The 27,277-nt window shown below is 45.5% G+C and overlaps 1 protein-coding gene across 11 annotated transcripts in view; it reads left to right on the top strand.

Moving 5' to 3' along the window:
• The window catches only part of LOC135509131 (lysine-specific demethylase 7B-like), a 63,067-nt gene that overhangs the window by 9,192 nt on the left and 26,598 nt on the right, over nucleotides 1–27,277 (top strand). For 5 of the 11 annotated variants that reach the window (XR_010450897.1, XM_064929519.1, XM_064929520.1 and 2 more), the window contains exons 2-4: nucleotides 13,989–14,074; nucleotides 18,502–18,619; nucleotides 24,872–25,032. Coding sequence is in view for 10 of the 11 variants with exons in the window: in XM_064929519.1 (XP_064785591.1) it covers nucleotides 13,989–14,074; nucleotides 18,502–18,619; nucleotides 24,872–25,032 (365 nt within the window). In the remaining variant the exon portion in view is untranslated. The other 6 variants (XM_064929523.1, XM_064929521.1, XM_064929522.1 and 3 more) reach the window with 6 other exon arrangements.

Below are 27,277 nucleotides of genomic sequence, written 5' to 3'. Positions count from 1 at the left end.
GTAAGATAAGAACATATAAGAACATCCAATAGTCAAAGGTTTTTTTATTTTATTTTTTTATTTCACCTTTATTTAACCAGGTAGGCTAGTTGAGAACAAGTTCTCATTTACAACTGCGACCTGGCCAAGATAAAGCATAGCAGTGTGAACAGACAACACAGAGTTACACATGGAGTAAACAATCAACAAGTCAATAACACAGTAGGAAAAAAAAGGGGAGTCTATATACAATGTGTGCAAAAGGCATGAGGAGGTAGGCGAATAATTACAATATTGCAGATTAACACTGGATTGATAAATGATCATGTACAGGTAGAGATATTGGTGTGCAAAAGAGCAGAAAAGTAAACAAATAAAAACTGTGGGGATGAGGTAGGTGAAAATGGGTGGGCTATTTACCAATAGATTATGTACAGCTGCAGCGATCGGTTAGCTGCTCAGATAGCTGATGTTTGAAGTTGGTGAGGGAGATAAAGGTCTCCAACTTCAGCGATTTTTTTATTTATTTAATTTTTTTTTGCAATTCGTTCCAGTCGCAGGCAGCAGAGTACTGGAACGAAAGGCGGCCGAATGAGGTGTTGGCTTTAGGGATGATCAGTGAGATACACCTGCTGGAGCGCGTGCTACGGATGGGTGTTGCCATCGTGACCAGTGAACTGAGATAAGGCGGAGCTTTACCTAGCATGGCCTTGTAGACGACCTGGAGCCAGTGGGTCTTGCGACGAATATGTAGCGAGGGCCAGCCGACTAGAGCATACAAGTCGCAGTGGTGGGTAGTATAAGGTGCTTTAGTGACAAAACGGATGGCACTGTGATAAACTGCATCCAGTTTGCTGAGAAGAGTGTTGGAAGCAATTTTGTAGATGACATCGCCGAAGTCGAGGATCGGTAGGATAGTCAGTTTTACTAGGGTAAGCTTGGCAGCGTGAGTGAAGGAGGCTTTGTTACGGAATAGAAAGCCGACTCTTGATTTGATTTTCGATTGGAGATGTTTGATATGGGTCTGGAAGGAGAGTTTGCAGTCTAGCCAGACACCTAGGTACTTATAGGTGTCCACATATTCAAGGTCGGAACCATCCAGTGTGGTGATGCTAGGTCGGGCATGCGGGTGCAGGCAGCGATCGGTTGAAAAGCATGCATTTGGTTTTACTAGCGTTTAAGAGCAGTTGGAGGCCACGGAAGGAGTGTTGTATGGCATTGAAGCTCGTTTGGAGGTTAGATAGCACAGTGTCCAATGACGGGCCGAAAGTATATAGAATGGTGTCGTCTGCGTAGAGGTGGATCAGGGAATCGCCCGCAGCAAGAGCAACATCATTGATATATACAGAGAAAAGAGTCGGCCCGAGAATTTAACCCTGTGGCACCCCCATAGAGACTGCCAGAGGACCGGACAGCATGCCCTCCGATTTGACACACTGAACTCTGTCTGCAAAGTAATTGGTGAACCAGGCAAGGCAGTCATCCGAAAAACCGAGGGTACTGAGTCTGCCGATAAGAATATGGTGATTGACAGAGTCGAAAGCCTTGGCAAGATCGATGAAGACGGCTGCACAGTACTGTCTTTTATTGATGGCGGTTATGATGTCGTTTAGTACCTTGAGTGTGGCTGAGGTGCACCCGTGACCGGCTCGGAAACCAGATTGCATAGCGGAGAAGGTACGGTGGGATTCGAGATGGTCAGTGACCTGTTTGTTGACTTGGCTTTCGAAGACCTTAGATAGGCAAGGCAGAATGGATATAGGTCTGTAACAGTTTGGGTCCAGGGTGCCTCACCCTTTGAAGAGGGGGATGACTGCGGCAGCTTTCCAATCCTTGGGGATCTCAGACGATATGAAAGAGAGGTTGAACAGGCTGGTAATAGGGGTTGCGACAATGGCGGCGGATAGTTTCAGAAATAGAGGGTCCAGATTGTCAAGCCCAGCTGATTTATACGGGTCCAGGTTTTGCAGCCCTTTCAGAACATCTGCTATCTGGATTTGGGTAAAGGAGAACCTGGAGAGGCTTGGGCGAGGAGCTGTGGGGGGGCGGAGCTGTTGGTCGAGGTTGGAGTAGCCAGGCGGAAGGCATGGCCAGCCGTTGAGAAATGCTTGTTGAAGTTTTCAATAATCATGGATTTGTCGGTGGTGACCGTGTTCCCTAGCCTCAGTGCAGTGGGCAGCTGGGAGGAGGTGCTCTTGTTCTCCATGGACTTCACAGTGTCCCAGAACATTTTGGAGTTGGAGCTACAGGATGCAAACTTCTGCCTGAAGAAGCTGGCCTTAGCTTTCCTGACTGACTGCGTGTATTGGTTCCGGACTTCCCTGAACAGTTGCATATCGCGGGGACTGTTCGATGCTATTGCAGTCCGCCACAGGATGTTCGAACTGTTTGGGTATGGACCTGGAAAGTATGACATTACTTTGCAGGCTATCTCTGCAGTAGACTGCAACTCCTCCCCCTTTGGCAGTTCTATCTTGACGGAAGATGTTATAGTTGGGTATGGAAATCTCTGAATTTTTGGTGGCCTTCCTGAGCCAGGATTCAGACACGGCAAGGACATCAGGGTTAGCAGAGTGTGCTAAAGCAGTGAGTAAAACAAACTTAGGGAGAAGGCTTCTGATGTTGACGTGCATGAAACCAAGGCTTTTTCGATCACAGAAGTCAACAAATGAGGGTGCCTGGGGACATGCAGGGCCTGGGTTTACCTCCACATCACCCGCGGAACAGAGAAGGAGTAGTATGAGGGTGCGGCTAAAGGCTATCAAAACTGGTCGCCTAGAGCGTTGTCGACAGAGAATAAGAGGAGCAGGTATCTGGGCATGGTAGAATATATTCAGGGCATAATGCGCAGACGGGTATGGTGGGGTGCGGGTACGGCGGAGGTAAGCCCAGGCACTGGGTGATGAGGAGAGAGGTTTTATCTCTGGACATGCTGGTTGTTGTTAATGAAATACAAATGATAGAGGGAAATAGTCCTATAATTCCTATAGTCCTATAATGACTACAACCTAAAACTTCTTACCTGGGAATATTGAAGACTCATGTTAAAAGGAACCACCAGCTTTCATATGTTCTCATGTTCTGAGCAAGGAACTGAAACGTTAGCCTTCTTACATTGCACATATTGCACTTTCTTCTCCAACGCTTTGTTTTTGCATTATTTAAACCAAATTGAACATGTTTCATTATTTACTTGAGGCTAAATGGATTTTTATTGATGTAAGTTAAAATAAGTGTTCATTCAGTATTGTTGTAATTGTCATTATTACAAATACATTTTTTAAAATTATTTTATATACTTTATTTTTATTTTTTAAATCAGCTGATTTTAATTGGTATTTGGTCCTCCAATAATCGGTATCGGCGTTGAAAAATCATAATTGGTCGACCTCTAGTATATACCCCCTCCAACTAGATACCACGACAGCACTCAAGGAACTTCACTGGACTCTATGTAAACTGGAAACCATATCCTGAGGCTGCATTTATTGTAGCTGTGGATTTTAACAAAACAGAATTTAGGTAGCCTTGTTCTCAAATTTATCAGCATATTGATTGCAGCAGTCGCGCGGGCAATACACTTGACCACTGCTACTCTAACTTCGGTGACGCATACAAGGCCCTCACTTGCCCTCCCTTTGGCAAATCCGACCACGACTCCATCTTGCTCCTACCGTCCAATAGACAGAAACTCAAACAGGATGTACCAGTGAAGAGAACCGTTCAACACTGGTCTGACCAATCGGAATCCTCGCTTCAAGATTGTTTTGATCATGCGGACTGGGAAATGTTCCAGGCAGCCTCGGATAACAACATCGATCTATACGCTGACTCTGTGAGTGAGTTCATAAGGAAGTGCATTGGAAATGTTGTACCCACTGTGACTAAAACCTACCCTAATCAAAAACCGTGGATGGATGGCAGAATTTGCGCAAAACTGAAAGCGCGAACCGCCGCATTTAACCATGGAAAGAGGACTGGGAATTTGGCCGAACATAAACCAGTGTAGTTATTCCCTCCGCAAGGCAGTCAAATGTCGGTACAGAGGAGTCGCAATTCAACGGCTCAGTCATGAGACGTACACTACCGTTCAAAAGTTTTTAGCCTTTTTGGCCTTTGTTTTAAATTAGCCTTTTAAAATTATAAACTTGGATTAGCTAACCAAATGTGCCATTGGAACACCGGAGTGATGGTTGCTGATAATGGGCCTCTGTAAGCACAGCTGAAAACCTGTTGTGCTGATTTAAAGAAGCACTAAAAGTGGCTTTCTTTAGACTAGTTGAGTATTTAGAGCATCAGCTTTTGTAAGTCCGATTACAGGCTCAAAATGTCCAGAAACAAATAACTTTCTTCTGAAACTCGTCAGTCTATTCTTGTTCTGAGAAATGAAGGCTAGGCCTCCCGAGTGACGCAGTGGTCTAAGGCAGTGCTAGCTGTGCCACTAGAGATTCTGGGTTCAAGTCGAGGCTCTGTCGCTGCCGGCCGCGACCAGGAGGCCCATGAGGCGACGCTGGGCCAATTGTGCGCCGTCCAGGTTAGGTGAGGGTTTGGCCGGCAGGGATATCCTTGTCTCATCGCGCACTAGCGACTCCTGTGGCAGGCTGGGCGCAGTGCACGCTGATAGGTGTATGGGGTTTCCTCCGACACATTAGTGTGGCTGGCTTCCGGGTTGGATGGGCATTGTGTCAAGAAGCAGTGCGGCTTGATTGGGTTGTGTTTCGGAGGACGCATGGCTCTTGACCTTCACTTCTCCCGAGTCCGTACGGGAGTTGCAGCGATGAGACGGACTCGGGAGAGGCGAATGTCGAGCCATGCGTCCCCTGGAACACAACCCAAGCAGTTGGATACCACGAAATTGGGGAGAATTTTTTTTTGAAAATACACCAAAAAATAAATGAAGGCTATTCCTTGCGAGAAATTCCCAAGAAACTGAAGATCTCGTACAGCGCTGTGTACTCCCTTCACAGAACAGCGCAAACCGGCTTTAATCAGAATAGAAAGAGTGGGAGGCCCGGTGCGCAACTGAGCAAGAGGACAGGTACATTAGTGTCTAGTTTGAGAAACAGATGCCTCACAAGTCAAAATCAAATCAAATTTATTTATATAGCCCTTCGTACATCAGCTGATATCTTAAAGTGCTGTACAGAAACCCAGCCTAAAACCCCAAACAGCAAGCAATGCAGGTGTAGAGGCACGGTGGCTAGGAAAAACTCCCTAGAAAGGCCAAAACCTAGAGAGGAACCAGGCTATGTGGGGTGGCCAGTCCTCTTCTGGCTGTGCTGGGTGGAGATTATAACAGAACATGGCCAAGATGTTAAAATGTTCATAAATGACCATCATGGTCGAATAATAATAAGGCAGAACAGTTGAAACTGGAGCAGCAGCACGGCCAGGTGGACTGGGGACAGCAAGGAGTCATCATGTCAGGTAGTCCTGGGGCATGGTCCTAGGGCTCAGGTCCTCCGAGAGAGAGAAAGAAAGAGAGAAGGAGAGGAATTAGAGAACGCACACTTAGATTCACACAGGACACCGAATAGGACAGGAGAAGTACTCCAGATATAACAAACTGACCCTAGCCCCCCGACACATAAACTACTGCAGCATAAATACTGGAGGCTGAGACAGGAGAGGTCAGGAGACACTGTGGCCCCATCTGAGGACAACCACGGACAGGGCCAAACAGGAAGGATATAACCCCACCCACTTTGCCAAAGCACAGCCCCCACACCACTAGAGGGACATCTTCAACCACCAACTTACCATCCTGAGACAAGGCTGAGTATAGCCCACAAAGATCTCCGCCATGGCACAACCCAAGGGGAGGCGCCAACCCAGACAGGATGACCACATCAGTGAATCAGTCCTCAACTGGCTGCTTCATTAAATAGTACCCGCAAACACCAGTGAATAGGCGACTCCGGGATGCTGGTCTTCTAGGCAGAGTTGCAAAGAAAAAGCTGTATCTGACTGGCCAGTAAAAGATTAAGATGGGCAAAAGAACAGACACTGGACAGATGAACACTGCCTAGAAGGCCAGCATCCCGGGGTTGCCTCTTCATTGTTGACATTGAGACTGGTGTTTTGCAGGTACTATTTAATGAAGTTGAGGACTTGTGAGTTGTCTGTTTCTCAAACTAATCGGCACAACAGTTTTCAGCTGTGCTAACATAATTGCAAAAGTGTTTTATAATGATCAATTAGTCTTTTAAAATGATAACTTGGATTAGCTAACACAACGTGCCATTGGAACACAGGAGTGATGGTTGCTGATAATGGGCCTCTGTACGCCTATGTAGATATTCCATTAAAAAAATATGCTGTTTCCAGCTACAATAGTTATGTACAACATTTAACAATGTCTACACTGTATTGCTGATCAATTCAATGTTATTTTAATGGGAAAATAAAATTATCTATTCTTTCAAAAACAAGGACATTTCTAAGTGACCCCAAACTTTTGAAAGGTAGTGTATGTGGCAGGGTCTACAGGCTATTACGGACTACAAAAAGAAAACATGCTACGTCACGGACACTGACGTATTGCTTCTACACAAACTAAACACCTTCTTTGCTCTCAGAGGATAATCCAGTGCCACCGACGTGGCCCACTAACAAGGACCGTGGGCTCTCCTTCTCCATGGCCAACGTGAGTGAGACATTTAAACGTGCAAGGCTGCTGGCCCAGACGACATCCCTAGCCGTATCCTCAGAGCATGTGCAGACCAGCTGGTTGGTGTATTTACGGGCATATTCAGTCATTCCCTATCCCAGTCTGCTGTCCCCACATGCTTCAAGATGGCCACTATTGTTCCTGTACCCAAGAAGGCAAAGGTAACTGAACTAAATGACTATCGCCCCATAGCATTCACTTCTGTCATTGGCTCAGCGTTGTGAGGGTTTGGCTGTGGCGAGCTGGGCACAATGCACGCTGACACCGTCGCCAGGTGCACAGTGTTTCCTCCGACACATCAGTGTGGCTAGCTTCCGTGGGCATTGTGTCAAGAAGCAGTGCGGCTTGGTTGTGTTCTATTTCGGAGGATTCCTGGCTCTCGACCTTCGCCTCTCCCGAGTCCGTACGGGAGTTGCCACGATGAGACAAGACTGTAACTACCAATTGGATGCTACAAAATAAAAAAAGTTTGCTTGTTTACCAACAACGACGAGACAGCCTACAGAGGAGGTTAGGGCACAGTGTGGTGTCAGGAAAACAACCTCTCACTCAATGTCTACAAAACAAAGGAGATGATCGTGGACTTCAGGAAACAGCAGGGGAGCACCCCCTATCCACATCGAAGGGACAGTAGTGGAGAAGGTGGAATGTTTTTAAAGTTCCTCGACATACACAAGGCTCTCCAGAGGGTGGTGCTGTCTGCGCAACACATCACCGGGGGCAAACCTGCCCTCCTGGGCACCTACAGCACCTGATGTCGCAGGAAGTCCAAAAAGATCAAGGACAACAACCACCCGAGCCACTGCCTGTTCACCCCGCTACCATCCAGAAGGCAAAGTCCATACAGGTGTATCAAAGTTGGGACCGAGAGACTGAAAAACAGCTTCTATCTCAAGGCCATCAGACTGCTAAACAGCAATCACTAACTCCGAGAGGCTGCTGCCTTCAGACTAACTAGTCACTTTAAACAATTACACTTGAGTAATGTAAGATATGTAAACATTATTCATCTCAGATGTGTATATACTGTATCTTATACCATCTATTGCATCTTGCCTATGCCTCCTGGCCATCGCTCATCCATATATTTATAGAGTTGAAGTCGGAGGTTTACATACACTTAGGTTGGAGTCATTAAAACTCGTTTTTCAACCACTCCACACATTTCTTGTTAACAAACTATGGTTTTGGCAAGTCGGTTAGGACATCTACTTTGCATGACACAAGTCATTTTTCCATCAATTGTTTACAGACAGATTATTTCACTGTATCACAATTCCAGTGAGTCAGAAGTTTACATACACTAAGTTGACTGTGCCTTTAAACAGATTGGAAAATTGCAGAAAATGTCATGGCTTTAGAAGGTTCTGATATGCTAATTGACATAATTTGAGTCAATTGGAGGTGTATCTGTGAATGTATTTCAAGGCTTACCTTCAAACTCAATGCCTCTTTGCTTGACATCATGGGAAATTCAAAAGAAATCAGCCAAGACTTCAGAAATATTTTTGTAGACCTCCACAAGTCTGGCTCATCCTTGGGAGCAATTTCCAAACGCCTGAAGGTACCATGTTCCAAACGCCTGAAGGTACCATAAAAGAGGGACACCTGTGTTATTATTATTTATTTTTCTTATTCATTTTTTTTACAACGCATTTGACAAATCAAATTTTATTTAAATTGTTTTTGAAATAATTTCATTTGAACATCATTTTGAATTGTCCACTAGCTTTATCCACCAACATTCAGCTTTCTCTAGAATACCGGTATGGTGCAGCGGAATGGGGGCTGCAGCTTCAGTCAGCCTGTATAGGTGTGTGAGCAGAGGTGTTGTACAGTAAGACTCTGAACGCTGCCAGTGTGTCTGCTGTCACCATGGAGACATCTTTGTTGTGCCACCATAAGGCTAGGTGATGCACAGGGCAGCCTTCTGCCTCTGACAGATTGATTTATTTGTTTAGACTCGCTTCTCAATGCGGAAGCCAGGGGGAAATATGCAGTGAAAATGTTTTGACATCAGGCCAGCGGGGGCTGAAGTATGGTGGCCATTGGTGCTTCATAAGTGAACCCATCCAGGTGTGTGCACATTCACAATGCTAACCTGATGACCCCCACTAACCCTGCTCTCCAAGATTCTCTTGTGCACCATCTGACACAAACCTGTTTCTTCTAGCTGAATTTTGGAACCATTTCCTCATGGTTACTACTAATAAAGACCGACACAATGAACCTCTGGCTGCACATCTGAATGAACTACACCACTCAGACAAGACGGCAGGTCTCTTTAGTGTGGAGGCAATGAGGCAACGGATCATCAATCTGTCAGTGGGCTCTTGTGCAGAAGAAGAGGATTTCACCCTCATTGGCTCCCTATCTATCTCTGGAGTGCTGCTTAGTTATGTACCTTGCTAGGGCTGCTTGAATCCCCCCTCTCTTGGCAGGCAGTTCCCAATTATCTCCTTTTCATGCACCGACCATCCCACTCTGGAGGGATTTAGGCATTTTAATGCATGACTCGTGCAGCCAGGGGTCAACAGTAATGCACTTGTTTCTGTTTTCTCTCTGGCTAAGATTGCTATACATGAGTGTTTCTTGAAATTTAATCTTTATCCTTGGTATTTCATCAGTATTTTTATTTTATTTTAATGGGATCATCCACCAGAACACCCCTGCTTCACATTCAATTCAAAATAATACTAATACGCAGCCAGGACTGTTTTTGTGTCATCTCTAGTCTTTGTTTTTGCCAAAGATGATCTCTCCCTCCCACAACCACAATGGTGCAATACAACTGCAACCGCAGCCATGCAAGGTGCAAATCCAACAGACTGTAAGTGGGAGTAAGAAGTATCTGTGTTTATAAAGGATATTCAAATCCTGTTATGTACCTGGTGCGTCTCTCACGATGAAGATGATGATGAGCAGGCTAGACTCCCAGGAATGATCATATATTGAGGGTTTAATGAATGGGAGAGACTGGGGGTAACCATGGCGCCAGAAAAGAGCAGAGCTCACCACTGGATCCCCATCACATGCTCATTGCTCCCATCATGCTCCATGCTTTGTCTACCTCTGTAAACTCTCTGATTACTCCCTCTCACTGAGGTAGTGATCAAGCTGTGTGTTTGGCTTCCTGCCGCTAGAGCATCCCAGCCACAGGAGTGATCTGCATGCCCTCACTGAGAAAGTTGCATGATTTTACTCCATATCCGAAGAGGAGATGAGGAGAAAGGCAGAATGGTATAGCCTAGTAACAGAAGCACGTCACTAGCTCTGGTTGGTGGTGAGCCAGACAGGGTGTTGAGTACAGTATTGTCTGTGGTTGCGGTTTATTTATTCGCCCCTTACGGTGGGAAACCATATATCCTATTTTGATTTGTTCTGTTGCTCTTCTTGTAGGATATAGGTCTACTCTTTCTACTCTGTTGCTGCGAATTGTTGCTTGCTGTTGCTTGCTTCTACTCTGAGCTGCGAATTGTTAATAGGTCCTCTAACACCTCCTAGAGGTCCTGGATGGCAGGCAGCTTTGCCCCAGTGATGTACTGGGCCTTATGCACTACTCTCTGAAGTGCCTTGCGGTCGGAGGCCGAGCAATTGCCGTACCAGGCAGTGATGCAACCGGTCAGGATGCTCTCGATGTTGCAGCTGTAGAACCTTTTTAGGATCTCAGGACCCATGCCAAATCTTTTTAGTTTCCTGTGGGGGAATAGGCTTTGTCGTGCCCTCTTCACAACTGTCTTGGTGTGTTTGGACCATTCTAGTTTGTTGTTGATGTGGACACCAAGGAATTTAAAGCTCTCAACCTGCTCCACTACAGCCCTGTCGATGAGAATGAGTATGTGCTCGGTGCTCCTTTTCCTGTAGTCCACAATCGTCTCCTTAGTCTTGGTTACGTTGAGGGATAGGTTGTTATTCTGGCACTACCCGCGCAGATCTCTGACCTCCTCCCTATAGGCTGTCTCGTCGTTGTCGGTGATCAGGCCTACCACTGTTCTGTCGTCAGCAAACTTAATGATGGTATTGGAGTCGTGCCTGGCCGTGCAGTCATGGGTGAACAGGGAGTACCGGAGTGGACTGAGCACGCACCCCTGGGGAGCTCCGCAATAGAGTGATTGGAAGTAGTGGAATGAAAAATATAGGGCCCACTTCTGATGCATGACTGCAGTCATAACGTAAGGAGAAGGGGTGTGGGTCAACAACACACACTGTCACTGTAGGATTAGTTACCTGTGTTCGGGGGGCAAGATGTGGACTAGCTGAAATAAGATGACAAATTAGTGGTGGTGTCAAGACACTCACTCTCTCTTTTCATAGCATCGTTAAAACACACTAAATCAAGTTTATTTGTCACGTGCGCTGAATATAACAGGTGTAGTAGACCTTACAGTGAAATACTTACTTACAGGCTGTAACCAATAGTGCAAAAAAGGAATTAGGTGAACAATGGGTAGGTAAAGAAATAGGCTATATACAGTAGCGAGGCTACATACAGACACCGGTTAGTCAGGCTGATTGAGGTAGTATGTACATGTAGATATGGTTTAAGTGACTATGCATATATGATTGACAGAGTAGCAGTAGCGTAAAAGAGTGGTTGGCGGGTGGTGGATGGGACACAATGCAGGTAGCCCGGTTAGCCAATGTGCGGCAGCACTGGTAACCTTTATTTTTGTTACAGGTGAAGTGGGTTAAAAAAAACGTGGGTGAAGCCTAAATCCTATGGCCATCCCACAGGCAGGCCGCTTTTCTGACATAATGGTTCTGATTTGTTTACAGCTTCCCTTATTTCCTGCAATCTTGCAATCATGCTCAGATCAAAGCAGGTATCAGCTAGAGCTGCTCCCAGGCCCTCTTCTCGGGCACTGCTCCCAGGCCCTCTCTTCTCGGGCGATGCTCCCAGGCCCTCTCCTCTCGGGCGATGCTCCCAGGCCCTCTCCTCTCGGGCGATGCTCCCAGGCCCTCTCCTCTCGGGCGATGCTCCCAGGCCCTCTCCTCTCGGGCGATGCTCCCAGGCCCTCTCTTCTCGGGCGATGCTCCCAGGCCCTCTCTTCTCGGGCACTGCTCCCAGGCCCTCTCTTCTCGGGCGATGCTCCCAGGCCCTCTCTTCTCGGGCGATGCTCCCAGGCCCTCTCCTCTCGGGCGATGCTCCCAGGCCCTCTCTTCTCGGGCACTGCTCCCAGGCCCTCTCTTCTCGGGCGATGCTCCCAGGCCCTCTCTTCTCGGGCGATGCTCCCAGGCCCTCTCCTCTCGGGCGCTGAGCAGAAGCTGTTTGTTTTCAGCCTGTCGGCCGGTCCTCTTCTCCCCCCTAACCTGCGCTCCACTCTCGGTGACTTCATGGATGCCCCCTTACCACCATTGCCCCAGGCTATGCTAAACACAGCCCTCAAACATCTGGAGCCACAACTCAGCCCGTGTCCGAGGTTAAACCACAACACCATGGGGGGACCACTCAGTTATTCCCAGAGCATAGGAGGGTAACTCACGTCTAAACTCAACGATTCACGATGGAGTTGAGCGGTGACTAGAGTGGACGTCACATAAAATTAAGTTATCAAAAATGACTGATTTCAGCACCCAAAGAATAGCCTGCATTTACACACATTGTCGCTATGACGTCAGAGCTCCAGTCCGACCACACTAGTCGCCGCTCAACAAATTTTCACACAGAATAAAACTATGTTTTGTGACTTTTCAATGTCCATATATTCCTGCTATTTTAGGTTGACGGGGCTCAGGGGGCCTGCCTGTGTTGCCCTCAGCGTTGTGAATGAAAGTCTTCCGTTCTGTTCGTTTCATGCTTGCTGCATTGCATAGCACTGCTCGGGAAGTGATGGAAATTCTCCAGCTGAGTGAGTGGCATAGATCTAGGTCTCACTTTGCACTGAGGGGGTTGAAGTTGTCTTTAACTTCCCCTTGGCAACCGTTTCCATAGCTGAAGCCAGTGGAACCCTCTGGAGATCATTACTCTGCAGGCTTATGAGGCTCTGAGGCAAGCTGGTTTAACACTTAAAACAGCTCATTTCTTTTGAATGGTGCCTACGGTAGCCTAGTCAAAATGACTTGAGGAATATGATGTCCTTATGTGACATTGGATTGGGATGACAGTATATGCATATGAAAGGAAGTGAGCTGAAACCTTTTTTTTATAGCTTCTCTTTATGTGATTTGGAGAAAGCCCTGTTAGATTTGGATTCCCTGCATTTTATTTTATTTTTTATTTCACCTTTATTTAACCAGGTAGGCTAGTTGAGAACAAGTTCTCATTTGCAACTGCGACCTCGCCAAGATAATCACTTCCTAACTTTAAACTATACTTTAAATATAAACGCAACATGGAAAGTGTTGGTCCCATGTTTCATGAGCTCAAATAAAACATCCCATAAATGTTTCATATGCACAAAAGCCTTATTTCTTAAATGTTATGCACATATTTGTTTACATCCCTGTTAGTGAGCATTTCTCATTTTCCAAGATAATCCATCCATCTGACAGCTCTGGCATATCAAGAAGCAGATTTAAACAGCATTATGATTACACAGGTGCACCTTGTGCTGGGGACAATTAAAGGCCACTCTAAATGTGCAGTTTTGTCACACAACACAATACCACAGATGTCTCAAGCTTTGAGGGAGCGTGCAATTGGCATGCTGACTGCAGGAATGTTCACCAGAGCTGTTGGCAGAGAATTTAATGTTCATTTCTCTACCATAAGCCGCCTCAAGTTTTTTGGGAGAATTTGGTAGTATATCCAACCGGCCTCACAACCGCAGACCACATGTAACCACGCCAGCCGCGCTTCAATTGCGGGATCGCCTGAGACCAGCCGATGAAACTGAGGAGTATTTTTGTCTGTGGGGAGAGACTCCATTCTGATTGGCTGGGCCAGGCTCCCCCGTGGGTGGGCCTATGCCCGCCCATGGATGTGAAATCTGTAGATTAGGATTTTATTTCAATTGACTGATTTCTGATAGACCTGCGCAACTCAGGAGCCCTAAGGCACTGCATCTCAGTGCTAGAGGCTTCACTACAGACACCCTGGTTCGATTCCAGGCTGTATCACAACCGGCCGTGATTGGGTGTCCCATAGGGCGGCGCACAATTGGCCCGGCATCATCCGGGTTTGGCCTGCTGTAGGCCGTTATTGTAAATAAGAATTTGTTCTTAACTGACTTGCTTGGTTAAATAAATTAAATTAATAAATAACTCTAACAACTAGAAATTGTTGCGTTTTATCTTTGTTCAGTAAATATTTTCTAGAGATGTAGAATTTTGTGTTGAGTATGTGCTTATTTCCTTTTAACTGAGTCTAAAATGTCTCCTTTTTCTCTTTTTGCCCCAGCTGTGTCCAAGTGGAAGAGCACCATGCCGTCGACATCGATGTTTACCACTGTCCCAACTGTGATGTCCAACACGGACCTTGCTTGAGTAAGCACCACCCCACTAGAGGTCGACCAATTTAATCGGAGGGGCAGATTTCAAGTTTTCATAACAATCGGAAATCTGTATTTTTGGACACCGATTTGGCCTATTTATTTATTTTTTACACCTTATATTTATCCTTTATTTAACTAGGCAAGCCAGGTAAGAACACATTCTTATTTTCAATGACGGCCTAGGAATGGTGGGTTAACTGCCTTGTTCAGGGGCAGAACGACAGATTTTTTTACCTTGTCAGCTCGGGGATTCAATCTTGCAACCTTACAGTTAACTAGTCCAACGCTCTAACCACCTGCCTCTCATTGCACTCCACGAGGAGCCAGCCTGTTACGCAAATGCAGTAAGAAGCCAAGGTAAGTTGCTAGCTAGTATTAAACTTATCTTATAAAAAAACAATCAATCATAATCACTAGTTAACTACACATGGTTGATGATATTACTAGTTTATCTAGCGTCTCCTGCGTTGCATATAATCAATGCGGTGCGCATTCACGAAAAAGGACTGTCGTTGCTCCAACGTGTACCTGACCATAAACATCAATGCCTTTCTTAAAATCAATACACAAGTATATATTTTTAAACCTGCATATTTAGTTAATATGCCTGCTAACATGAATTTATTTTAACTAGGTAAATTGTGTCACTTCTCTTCCAACAGAGTACGGGTATATGCAGCAGTTTGGGCCGCCTGGATCGTTGCGAACTGTGTAAAGACTATTTCTTCCTAACAAAGACAGCCAACATCGCCAAACGGGGGATTATTTAACAAAAGCGCATTTGCGAAAAAAGCACAATCGTTGCACGACTGTACCTAACCATAACCACCAATGCCTTTCTTAAAATCAATACACAGAATTATATATTTTTAAACCTGCATATTTAGCTAAAAGAAATCCAGGTTAGCAGGCAATATTAACCAGGTGAAATTGTGTCACTTCTCTTGCGTTCATTGCATGCAGAGTCAGTGTATATGCCACCGTTTGGGCCGCCTGGCTCATTGCAAACTAGTTTGCCAGAATTTTGTGTAACTATGACATAACATTGAAGGTTGTACAATGTAACAGCAATATTTAGACTTAGGGATGCCACCCATTAGATAAAATACGGAACGGTTCCGTATTTCACTGAAATAATAAACATTTTGTTTTCGAAATGATAGTTTCCAGATTCGACCATACTAATGACCAAACGCTCGTATTTCTGTGTGTTATAATTAAGTCTATGATTTGATATTTGATTGAGCAGTGGTAGGCAGCAGCACGCTCGTAAGCATTCATTCAAACAGCACTTTGGTGCGTTTTGCCAACAGCTCTTCGCTGTGCTTCAAGCATTGAGCGGTTTATGACTTCAAGCCTATCAGCTCCCGAGATTAGGCTGGTGTAACCGATGTGAAATGGCTAGCTAGTTAGCGGGGTTTTATTATTATTTTTTTTATTTCACCTTTATTTAACCAGGTAGGCTAGTTGAGAACAAGTTCTCATTTGCAACTGCGACCTGGCCAAGATAAAGCATAGCAGTGTGAACAGACAACACAGAGTTACACATGGAGTAAACAATTAACAAGTCAATAACACAGTAGGGGAAAAAAAGGGGGAGTCTATATACATTGTGTGCAAAAGGCATGAGGAGGTAGGCGAATAATTACAATTTTGCAGATTAACACTGGAGTGATAAATGATCAGATGGTCATGAACAGGTAGAGATATTGGTGTGCAAAAGAGCAGAAAAGTAAATAAATAAAAACAGTATGGGGATGAGGTAGGTGAAAATGGGTGGGCTATTTACCAATAGACTATGTACAGCTGCAGCGATCGGTTAGCTGCTCATCAGATCGCTTAGCTGCTCAGCAGATGTTTGAAGTTGGTGAGGGAGATAAAAGTCTCCAACTTCAGTGATTTTTGCAATTCGTTCCAGTCACAGGCAGCAGAGTACTGGAACGAAAGGCGGCCAAATGAGGTGTTGGCTTTAGGGATGATCAGTGAGATACACCTGCTGGAGCGCGTGCTACGGATGGGTGTTGCCATCGTGACCAGTGAACTGAGATAATGCGGAGCTTTACCTAGCATGGACTTGTAGATGACCTGGAGCCAGTGGGTCTGGCGACGAATATGTAGCGAGGGCCAGCCGACTAGAGCATACAAGTCGCAGTGGTGGGTGGTATAAGGTGCTTTAGTGACAAAACGAATGGCACTGTGATAAACTGCATCCAGTTTGCTGAGTAGAGTGTTAGAAGCAATTTTGCAGATGACATCGCCGAAGTCGAGGATCGGTAGGATAGTCAGTTTTACTAGGGTAAGTTTGGCGGCGTGAGTGAAGGAGGCTTTGTTGCGGAATAGAAAGCCGACTCTTGATTTGATTTTCGATTGGAGATGTTTGATATGAGTCTGGAAGGAGAGTTTACAGTCTAGCCAGACTCCTAGGTACTTATAGATGTCCACATATTCAAGGTCGGAACCATCCAGGGTGGGTGATGCTAGTCGGGCATGCGGGTGCAGGCAGCAGGCAGCATGCATTTGGTTTTACTAGCGTTTAAGAGCAGTTGGAGGCCACGGAAGGAGTGTTGTATGGCATTGAAGCTCGTTTGGAGGTTAGATAGCAGTTTCCAAGGACGGGCCGGAAGTATATAGAATGGTGTCGTCTGCGTAGAGGTGGATCAGGGAATCGCCCGCAGCAAGGGCAACATCATTGATATATACAGAGAAAAGAGTCGGCCCGAGAATTGAACCCTGTGGCACCCCCATAGAGACTGCCAGACGACCGGACAGCATGCCCTCCGATTTGACACACTGAACTCTGTCTGCAAAGTAATTGGTGAACCAGGCAAGGCAGTCATCCAAAAACCGAGGCTACTGAGTCTGCCGGTAAGAATATGGTGATTGACAGAGTCGAAAGCCTTGGCAAGGTCGATGAAGACGGCTGCACAGTACTGTCTTTTATCGATGGCGGTTATGATATCGTTTAGTACCTTGAGTGTGGCTGAGGTGCACCCGTGACCGGCTTGGAAACCAGATTGCACAGCGGAGAAGGTACGGTGGGATTCGAGATGGTCAGTGACCTGTTTGTTGACTTGGCTTTCGAAGACCTTAGATAGGCAGGGCAGGATGGATATAGGTCTGTAACAATTTGGGTCCAGGGTGTCTCCCCCTTTGAAGAGGGGGATGACTGCGGCATCTTTCCAATCCTTGGGGATCTCAGACGATATGAAAGAGAGGTTGAACAGGCTGGTAATAGGGGTTGCGACAATGGCGGCGGATAGTTTCAGAAATAGAGGGTCCAGATTGTCAAGCCCAGCTGATTTGTACGGGTCCAGGTTTTGCAGCTCTTTCAGAACATCAGCTATCTGGATTTGGGTAAAGGAGAACCTGGAGAGGCTTGGGCGAGGAGCTGCGGGGGGAGGCGGAGCTGATGGCCGAGGTTGGAGTAGCCAGGCGGAAGGCATGGCCAGCCGTTGAGAAATGCTTGTTGAAGGGGTGCGCGCTAATAGCGATGCTTTGAGGGTAGCTGTTGTCGATGTGTTCCTGGTTCGAGGCCAGGTAGGGGTGAGGAGAGGGACGGAAGCTATACTGTTACACTGGCAATACTAAAATGCCTATAAGAACATCCAATCGTCAAAGGTATATGGAATACAAATGGTATAGAGAGAAATAGTTCTATTAATACTATTAACTACAACCTAAAACCTCTGAACTTGCAATATTGAAGTCTCATGTTAAAAGGAACCACCAGCTTTCATATGTTCTCATGTTCTGAGCAAGGAACTGAAACGTTAGCTTTCTTACATGGCACATATTGCACTTTTACTTTCTTCTCCAACACTTTGTTTTTGCATTATTTAAACCAAATTGAACATGTTTCGTTGTTTATTTGAGGCTAAATTGATTTTTATTGATGTATTAAGTTAAAATAAGTGTTCATTCAGTATTGTTGTAATTGTCAATATTACAAATACATTTTAAAAATCGTCCGATATAATCGGTATCGCCCTTTTTTGGTCCTCCAATAATCGGTATCGGCATTGAGAAATCATAATCGGTCGACCTCTACACCCCACCACCACGCACTCTGTCTCTCTCTGTATTACTCCAGCACGGTTGATTTTTAATTGCTATTTGGGGAATAGTTGGCTGTCAAGTAGACCGGCCAGAGCATACTGATGGGGGCATTATTAAGGTAATTCAATGGTGGGGTAATCATCAAATTGAGATTGAACATGGCCCTCGTTCGTCTGCGGAGGACGTGGGCTTTATGGGCTTGTGAAACGGTTTATAGAGACGATTCATAACTCACGGCTTTCATGTTCCTCAGACACTTAAGTAGCTGGTCTAGCCCTGCTAGGTCTATGTAGTATCTACTGTGATCACGGAGTCTCTGAATGTTCAAGAGTTTAACAATTAATTGTTGCTTTATCTTTACAGTGAAAAAGCGTATCAACTGGCACCGGCACGACTACACAGAACCTGACGATGGTAGCAGGCTGGTGCAGGCGGGGACCTCTGTGTTTGTACGAGAGCTGCAGAACAGGCCCTTTCCCAGGTACTGAAGGAGCCAAGATACCAGCCACCAGCAGGCCTGATGCCCCTGTGACCAAGCACACACAAGTCACCACATAGCAGTGAGTCCCAGGTTCACACCCTGAGTTGAAAACCAGTGTTTTCCTGGTGTGGTCTGGGCATTGCACTGAACCACCATGAACTGGGCTCTTGCCCCTTAGTGACACACTTCAAATACAAACTCAACTCTTACAAAAAATGCAAGAGGCTACGGCTCTGTAGTTAACTTCTTGACACACCCAACTCCTTAGCAGGATTATTTTCATCAACACCTGCTAAATTGGTGCGCGTCAAATTAAATTACTAAAAATATTTAATTTTCATGAAGTCACAAGTGCAATATAGCAAAACATAGCTTAGCTGTTTGTTAATCCACCTGGCGTGTCAGATTTCAGTACAGCTTTTCGGCGAAAGCATAACAAGCGTTTATGTAAGAACATCTCTCTCAGTAGACAAAATATTACAAACATTAGCAGCCAAGTAGATTGGTCACGAAAGTCAGAAAAGCAATAGATTAAATCGCTTACCTTTGATCTTCAGATATTTGCACTCACGAGACTCCCAGTTACACAATAAATGTTCCTTTTGTTCCATAAAGATTATTTTTATATCCAAAATACCTCCATTTGTTTGGCGCGTTATGTTGAGAAATCCACAGGCTCGAGCGGTCACGACATCGCTGACGAAAATTCCAAATAGTATCCGTAATGTCCACAGAAACATGTCAAACGTTTTTTATAATCTATCCTCAGGTTGTTTATATATAATCAATAACATATCAACCGGGACTGTCGCTTTTTCAATAGGAGAGGGAGAGACGATGGCTTCCCCACTCTGTTGCACAAGCAAAACTCTGCGAACACCCAGCTATCCACTGACGCAATGTTATCTTTCTCGCTCATTTTTCAAAATAAAAGCCTGAAACTATGTCTAAAGACTGACACCTTGAGGACGCCATACGAAAAGGAATCTGGTTGATATCCCTTTAAATGGAGGCAAGGCATCCAATGGAACAGAGAGCTTTCATGAAAAACAGCACTTCCTAGTTTGATTTTCCTTAGGTTTTTGCCTGCAATATCAGTTATGTTATACTCACAGACAATATTTGGACAGTTTTGGAAACTTTAGAGTGTTTTCTATCCTAATCTGACAATTATGCATGCATATTCTAGTTTCTGGGCCTGAGAAATAGGCCATTTCAAATGGGTACGTTTTTTCGCCAAAAATGAAAATTCTGCCCCCTACACTCAAGTTAAACACCCCCGTCCTGCCACCCTGGATTCCTTTTCCCCAGAGCCAAAGATCCAAATCCTGTTGTGCCCATGTGTTTCTTTACCTTGACTTTACGCACACATTTTTGTGGTCACTGTCCCTTCACGTTTCTCACTGTCAATCGTGATTGATAATTCTTTACGTTTTTTTTTACCAGGGAAACGTCCATGCATTATGCATGCCAACCATGCAATCATATTCATATGGATTTTAGATCTTCTTGCGTCTTAGTGTTGTTTGGAATTATGTACAGTGAGAGAATTTAAGGGCAGATGGTGATAACAAACTGTAGCATAGCCTACCTGTGTTTAGTTTCGAAGCACATATTTTGGCTAGTGGTGCGCACTGTTGGGTTTTGGCTACGAGAGAGAAATGTGACCATTTATCACAATCATCCTAAAATCTCAAAAGGAATGAGGTGGTGTTTTTTGGTCTTCAAGTAACATTATACCATGCTATTATATTCGGTTTTATTATGTAGAATACTATCATTATGTGATCTTGCAGACATTGATTCAGCTTTGATCAAGCTTTATTAACCTGTTGCGTCGCGCAATCCCGGATCCGGGATTCTATTTATAGCCTCAAGCTCATTAGCATAACGCAACGTTAACTATTCATGAAAATCGCAAATGAAATGAAATAAATATATTTGCTCTCAAGCTTAGACTTTTGTTAATTAAGCAAGCACCATTCACCAGAGTAGCCTGTTCTCTACGAGTAGAGCAGAGACTGAATCCTGCACATGCGCAGAAGCTTCGGGACCTTTAGCTGTAGGGAAGAGGGCTCCAGAAAAGTTGGATCCGCAGCTGCATCTAATGTTGTGTTTGTAACCAAGTGGGAGGTGGGAATTTACCAATTGGATGCATTTACGTTATTTTTAAACTCGTTTAGAAATGCCAATTTGCTCAAGCTGCATAAACCATAAACTAAAAGTACAACTATCATGCTTGTTAACAAATTAGTGTTCAACATATTAATAGATTGCTTTTTATAAATAATGTTTTGTTGCATTTAACTGCCGAAGATGCTATTATCGAGGTAATTTCCTTAGTAGATGAGGTCAGAGGTCAGCATGTGGGAGCTCAGGATGATGGACAAGTTTTCCACTAGTAATTACCTGTTGGAGGGCTGTTCAAGTGGATTTTTCAGTCGTATGTGGTAAATTCCCACTTCTCACTTGGTTACGAGCGCAGCATAAACAATGCAGTGGTGCCTACTTTGACAGCTGTAATAGGTCATAGAATACTATGACAACAGACCAACTATCAACAGAGACTACCTTCATGTATTCAGCCTGTGGCCCTTGAATGTGAATACATGAAGGATGATTGGTCAACACACTCCACGAATGCATCTACTTAAAAAGAGTCCAATCAGGCTGTACCGGAGCGCAAAGTGAACAAAATGCACCTGAACAGCTTCTTCCCCCAAGCCACAAGACTGCTGACTGTGAATCAAATGGCTATTCGGACTATTTGCATTGACCCCCTTTTTATTTGCACTGACTCTCTCTTGCACCGGCTTTATGCACACTCACTGGACTTACTCACACATACTACACTGACACTCCAACACGCACGTGTGTAAATATATACCCACACACTTTTACACACACACGCATATTGACGCCCCCCCCCCCACACACACACACTTTCACACTCTTCACATGCTGCTACTGTTTATTATCTATCCTGATTGGCTAGTCACTTTTACCCCTACTTACAGTGCCTTTGGAAAGTATTCAGACCTAGACTTTTTCCACATTTTGTTACGTTACAGCCTTATTTTAAAATGGATTCAATTGTTTTTTTTCCCTCATCAATCTACACACAAGACCACATGACAAATCAAAAATAGGTTTTTAGAAATTGTTGCTCATTTAAAATGATCACATTTTACATAAGTATTCAGACCCTTTACTCAGTATTTTGTTGAAGAACCTTTGGCAGCAATTACAACATCAAGTCTTCTTGGGTATGATGCTACAAGCTTGGCACATCTATATTTGGGGAGATTCTCCCATTCCTCTCTGCAGATACTCTTAAGCTCTGTCCGGTTGGATGGGGAGCGTCGCTGTACAGCTTTTTTCAGGACTCAAGGACATTCAGAGACTTGTCCCGAAGCCACTCCTGCATTGTCTTGGCTGTGTGCTTAGGGTCGTTGTCCTGTAGGAAGGTAAACGTTCACCCCGGTCTGAGGTCTTGAGCACTCTGGAGCAGGTTTTCATCAAGGATCTCTCTGTACTTTGCTCCGTTCATCTTTCCCTCAATCCTGACTAGTTTCCCAGTCCCTGCTGCTGAAAAACATCCCCACAGCATGATGCTGCTACCACACTTCACTGTAGGGAGGGTGCCAGGTTTCCTCCAGATGTGATGCTTGGCATTTAGGCTAAAGAGTTCAATCTTGAGTTTCATCAGACCAGAGAATCTTGTTTCTCATGGTCTGATAGTCTTTAGGTGCCTTTTGACAAACTCCAAACATGCTGTTGTCTTTTACTGAGGAGTGGCTTCCGTATGGCCACTCTACAATAATGGCCTTATTGGTGGAGTGTTGCAGAGATGGTTGTCCTTCTAGGAAGTATTGGTGGTTACAAACTTATTCCATTTTAAGAATGATGGAGGCCACTGTGTTCTTGGGGACCTTCAATGCTGTAGATATGTTTTGGTACCCTTCCCCAGTTCTGTGCCTCGACACAATCCTGTGTCTGAGCTCTACAGACAATTAATTCGACCTCATGGCTTGGTTTTTGCTCTGACATGCACTGTCAACTGTGGGACCTTCCATAGATGTGGACATGATTTGGAAATGCACACAATCATTTGAATTTACCACAGGTGGTCTCCAATCAAGTTGTAGAAACATTTCAAGGATGATCAATGGAAACAGGATTCATCTGACCTCAATTTTGAGTCTCGTAGCAAAGGGAATACTTATGTAAATAATGTATTTCTGTTTTTAACCTGTTTTCGCTTTGTCATTATGGTGTATTGTGTGTAGATTGAGGATTTGTATTTATTTATTTATTATATTTTAGAATAAGACTTACTTAACAAAATGTCGAAAAAGTCAAGGAGTCTGAATACTTTCCAAAGGCACTGTAATTATCTCAAGTTGCAAATGCATGTTACAAATGCTGGTAAACACTGAAATATATTTAACTTACATTTTTTCACAAAAATATTAGTCGTGGCCAAAAGTTGAAAATGCCACAAATATTAATTTTCACAAAGTCTGCTGCCTCAGTTTGTATGATGGCAATTTGCATATACTCCAGAATGTTATGAAGAATGATCAGCTGAATTGCAATTAATTGCAAAGTCCCTCTTTGCCATGCAAATGAACTGAATCCCCAAAAGAACATTTCCACTGCATTTCAGCCCTGCCACAAAAGGACCAGCTGACATCATGTCAGTGATTCTCTCGTTAACACAGGTGTGGGTGTTGACGAGGACAAGGCTGGAGATCACTCTGTCATGCTGATTGAGTTCAAATAACAGACTGGAAGCTTCAAAAGGAGGCTGGTGCTTGGAATCATTGCTCTTCCTCTGTCAACCATGGTTACCTGCAAGGAAACATGTGCCGTCTTCATTGCTTTGCACAAAAAAGGGCTTCACATGCAAGGATATTGCTGTCAGTAAGATTGCACCTAAATCAACCATTTATCAGATCATCAAGAACTTCAAGGAGAGCAGTTAAATTGTTGTGTAGAACGCTTCAGGGCGCCCAAGAAAGTCCAGCAAGCACCAGGACCGTCTCCTAAAGTTGATTCAGCTGCGGAATAGGGTTACCACCAGTACAGAGCTTGCTCAGGAATGGCAGCAGGTAGGTGTGAGTGCATCTGCACGCACAGTGTGGCGAAAACCTTCTCTCCAGGAAAAACATCAGGGACTGACTGATATTCTGCAAAAGGTACAGGGATTGGACTGCTGAGGACTGGAGTAAAGTCATTTTCTCTGATGAATCCCCTTTCATATTGTTTGGGGCATCTGGAAAAAAGCTTGTCCTGAGAAGACAAGGTGAGCGCTACCATCAGTCCTGTGTCATGCCAACAGTAAAGCATCCTTCATGTGTGGGGTTGCTTCTCAGCCAAGGGAGTGGGCTCACTCACAATTTTGCCTAAGAACACAGACATGAATAAAGAATGGTACCAACACATCCTCCAAGAGCAACTTCTCCCAACCATCCAGGAACAGTTTGGTGACGAACAATGCCTTTTCCAGCAAAAGTGATAACGAAGTGGCTCGGGGAACAAAACATCGATATTTTGGGTCCATGGTCAGGTATTAATCCTATTGAGAACTTGTGGTCAATCCTCAAGAGGCGGGTGGACAAACAAAAACCCACACATTCTGACAAACTCCAAGCATTGATTTATGCAAGAATGGGCTGCCACCAGTCAGGATGTGGCCCAGAAGTTAATTTGACAGCATGCCATGGCGGATTGTAGAGGTCTTGAAAAAGAAGGGTCAACACTGCAAATATTGACTCTTTGCATCAACTTCATATAATTGTCAATAAAAGCCTTTGACACTTATGAAATGCTTGTAATTATACTTCAGTATTCCATAGTAACATCTGACAAAAGTATCTAAAGACACTGAAGCAGCAAACTTTGTGGAAATTAATATTTGTGTCATTCTCAACTTTTGGCCACGACTGTACATTGGGCCTTTACTGTATTAGCGGACCGATATAGACATCTCCATTGCGGGCACAAAAAACATCTGCAAAAATTACAACACCCCCACCACAACTACTTCCTGCAGCGATGGTTATTGTTATTTTATTGTGTTAACATTTTTTTTCATGTAATAGTATTTTTCACTTTGGTTGGGTAAGGGCTCGTGTTGTAAGCATTTCACGGTAAAGGCTCCACCTGTTGCATTTGGCGCATGTGACCAATAAAATGTTATTTGATCAGATGTATTCTTATATATGACCCCTCTTTCCTTTGTTGCAGTGCAGCTGAGATCCTGGTGCAGATGCAGGGACATCAGGTAACACAGAAGTACCTGGAGAAGCAGGGCTTCAGCTACCCCATCGCCGTTCCCCACCTAGGCGGACTGGGTCTCAAGCTGCCCCCCTCCAGCTTCTCTGTCAGGGATGTGGAGGAGTATGTTGGTAAGAAGAAAACATTTTAAGAATCGATCACTCTGTCAGTATGCTGTTTTGGTGTCTTTGTTTGCTTTGTGTACATTAACTGTACCATATTTCAAAACTGGCCCATTTTCAAAGGAATTGGGTCAGTGTTCTAATATATTGTAGTGACCCACACTGACAGCTGTGTGTTGTGTGTTAGGCTTGTAGGTGGTTATGTTGTACTTACCAGTACCCAGTGTTCGCGGGGTCCGACATGCCAATCAAACTGCTATCTGCCAATCACGGGAATGCCTGGAATGTTCTGATGCCGGGCATTTTGGCGGAGTGGCGTGGAGGGGGGTTGGGCAGGGGGATGGAGCATTGGAAGTTAAGACCAGGTTTAGCCTTTGTTCTCTCTCTTACGTCTGGCCTTCACAAGAGAACCCACAAACCAACCGTGAGCTTATCTTTCATTTATTTGGTGTGGGCTACGGCCAAACAGTAGCCTGTGTAAAGTTGGGTTAATAAACTGTCAATTCGTAAACTCAAGCCTCAGTCTGGACAATTGTTCCTTTATGATCTAGTCAGGTCATTGCATTGGTGTCAGAAGTAAAAACCCTGCTAAAAGTTAGTCAGCTGGCTTGCTGACTTCTGTGGCTAGCTACCATAGGTGAGAACGGGGTTGAAAATGCTTGGAGAGAATCCGAAAGTGAAGGTGGAGGTAGGGGACGATTATGGCCAAGGAGGTGCGTGTGCATGGACGTCAAAGGATCTGGCTGAGGAGATCGCCAGGGTGTCGGAGCCTAGAGGCCACTTGAGGGAGGACGTTCGAGTGATGGCGGCTGAAGCGGGCATGGGTGCCCCGTCGACTGTGCTTCGCACGGATTCTGGTGGGCGAACCGAAGGGGTGATGTCGAACACGGCGAGACGAGGAATCTGGGGCTCAGGATGTAAACATGGCGGCGCCCAGTTCCCTGCTGCGTCCTTATCTGTTAAGACCCTGAAGTATTCCAGTAAGGCAGATTGGGAAGCTTTTCATGCTCAGTTTGAACTGAACATTTTAGGGGGTGGTTGAATGAAGATCGGGCACTGCAGTTGGCTTTATGCCTCACGGATGATGCTCTGGCCTGTTTGAAATTGATTAGCCCCGAGGATAGATGTGACGATGGGGCTTTCGTGGGAGCACTGAGGAGGCGCTATGGACAGTGTGTACAGCCCGGGCTACTGCGCTCCGAACTGAGTAATAGACGCAGGCAGCCTGGGGAGCCTCTACGGGTGCTCACATGCCCCCTCTGTGCAGAGCGAGCTAGCATGGGACCAGCTCATACAGGCGCTCTCTCCTACGGATCTGCGCATACAGACCCAGCTGGCTCATCCTGAGTCATTTCAGATAGCCTTGGAGAGGGAGCTGGTGTGTGCTGGGGCTTCAGCTGGGGCTTTGGTGGGGGTGCAGGGAGACAGACCCTCTGTGTGGGCTGATGGGCCCAGAGCTGGAAAAGCCTGCATGGGTGGCTGAAATGACAAAACTCATTCGTGCTGTGTCGCTACCGGTGGCACAACACACACCCTGGTCCCAGAATCTGCTGGGGTTGTGGCCAGCCAGGCCATCTGCGCCGGGATTGCCCATGTCCCCCAGAGCTCAGGGAAACGGCTCAGGGTCCGCATAGACCTGGTACTGCGGACCCCTGGTTTTCTATCCCAACCACCATCTTCTTCAGGACGAGCCCACCGGCACAAGTGAAGCAAGGCTCCACTTCCCACAGAAGCAGACGAGGGCAAGCGCATTGAGCCTGTTGTGGTGGGGCGGACCTGTGTTGGGGACTTTTGTCATGTCACTGTGGAGGGGGTGCCCTGCTCCGCCCTGGTGGACACTGGGTCCACAGTAACCCTGGTGAGGCCAGATATTGTGCCAGGTTGGACTCTGTGTGAGCCCACAACTGTGCAGCTCCACGCAGTCACAGGTGAGCTGGCACCCATGAAAGGGAAGGGAATAATGACTGACAGTAGGGGGCAGGTCTGTGCGTCATCCTGTGTGGGTGGCGGCTGTGCAGGACCATTGTATCCTGGGGTTGGACTTTCCTAGGAACACAGGCTGCCAGTTAGAACTAAATGGGGGCACACTGAGCTTCCAGGGAGGGCCGGCAGTCACCATGGCCCCCCCTAATGTCACATTCACTCAGCCCATCAAACCCTTCAATCCAACAGTTGAAGCAGCAGAGACTCATGGCTGCCCCCCTGTCACCTACGGCTGTGTGTTACATTCCCCCAGCTACCTCCACGACATAGC

The sequence above is a fragment of the Oncorhynchus masou genome, chromosome 22 (assembly GCF_036934945.1).
Source record: "Oncorhynchus masou masou isolate Uvic2021 chromosome 22, UVic_Omas_1.1, whole genome shotgun sequence".
NCBI classification, from domain to species: domain Eukaryota; kingdom Metazoa; phylum Chordata; class Actinopteri; order Salmoniformes; family Salmonidae; genus Oncorhynchus; species Oncorhynchus masou.
This window is presented reverse-complemented; position numbering and strand designations above follow the sequence as displayed.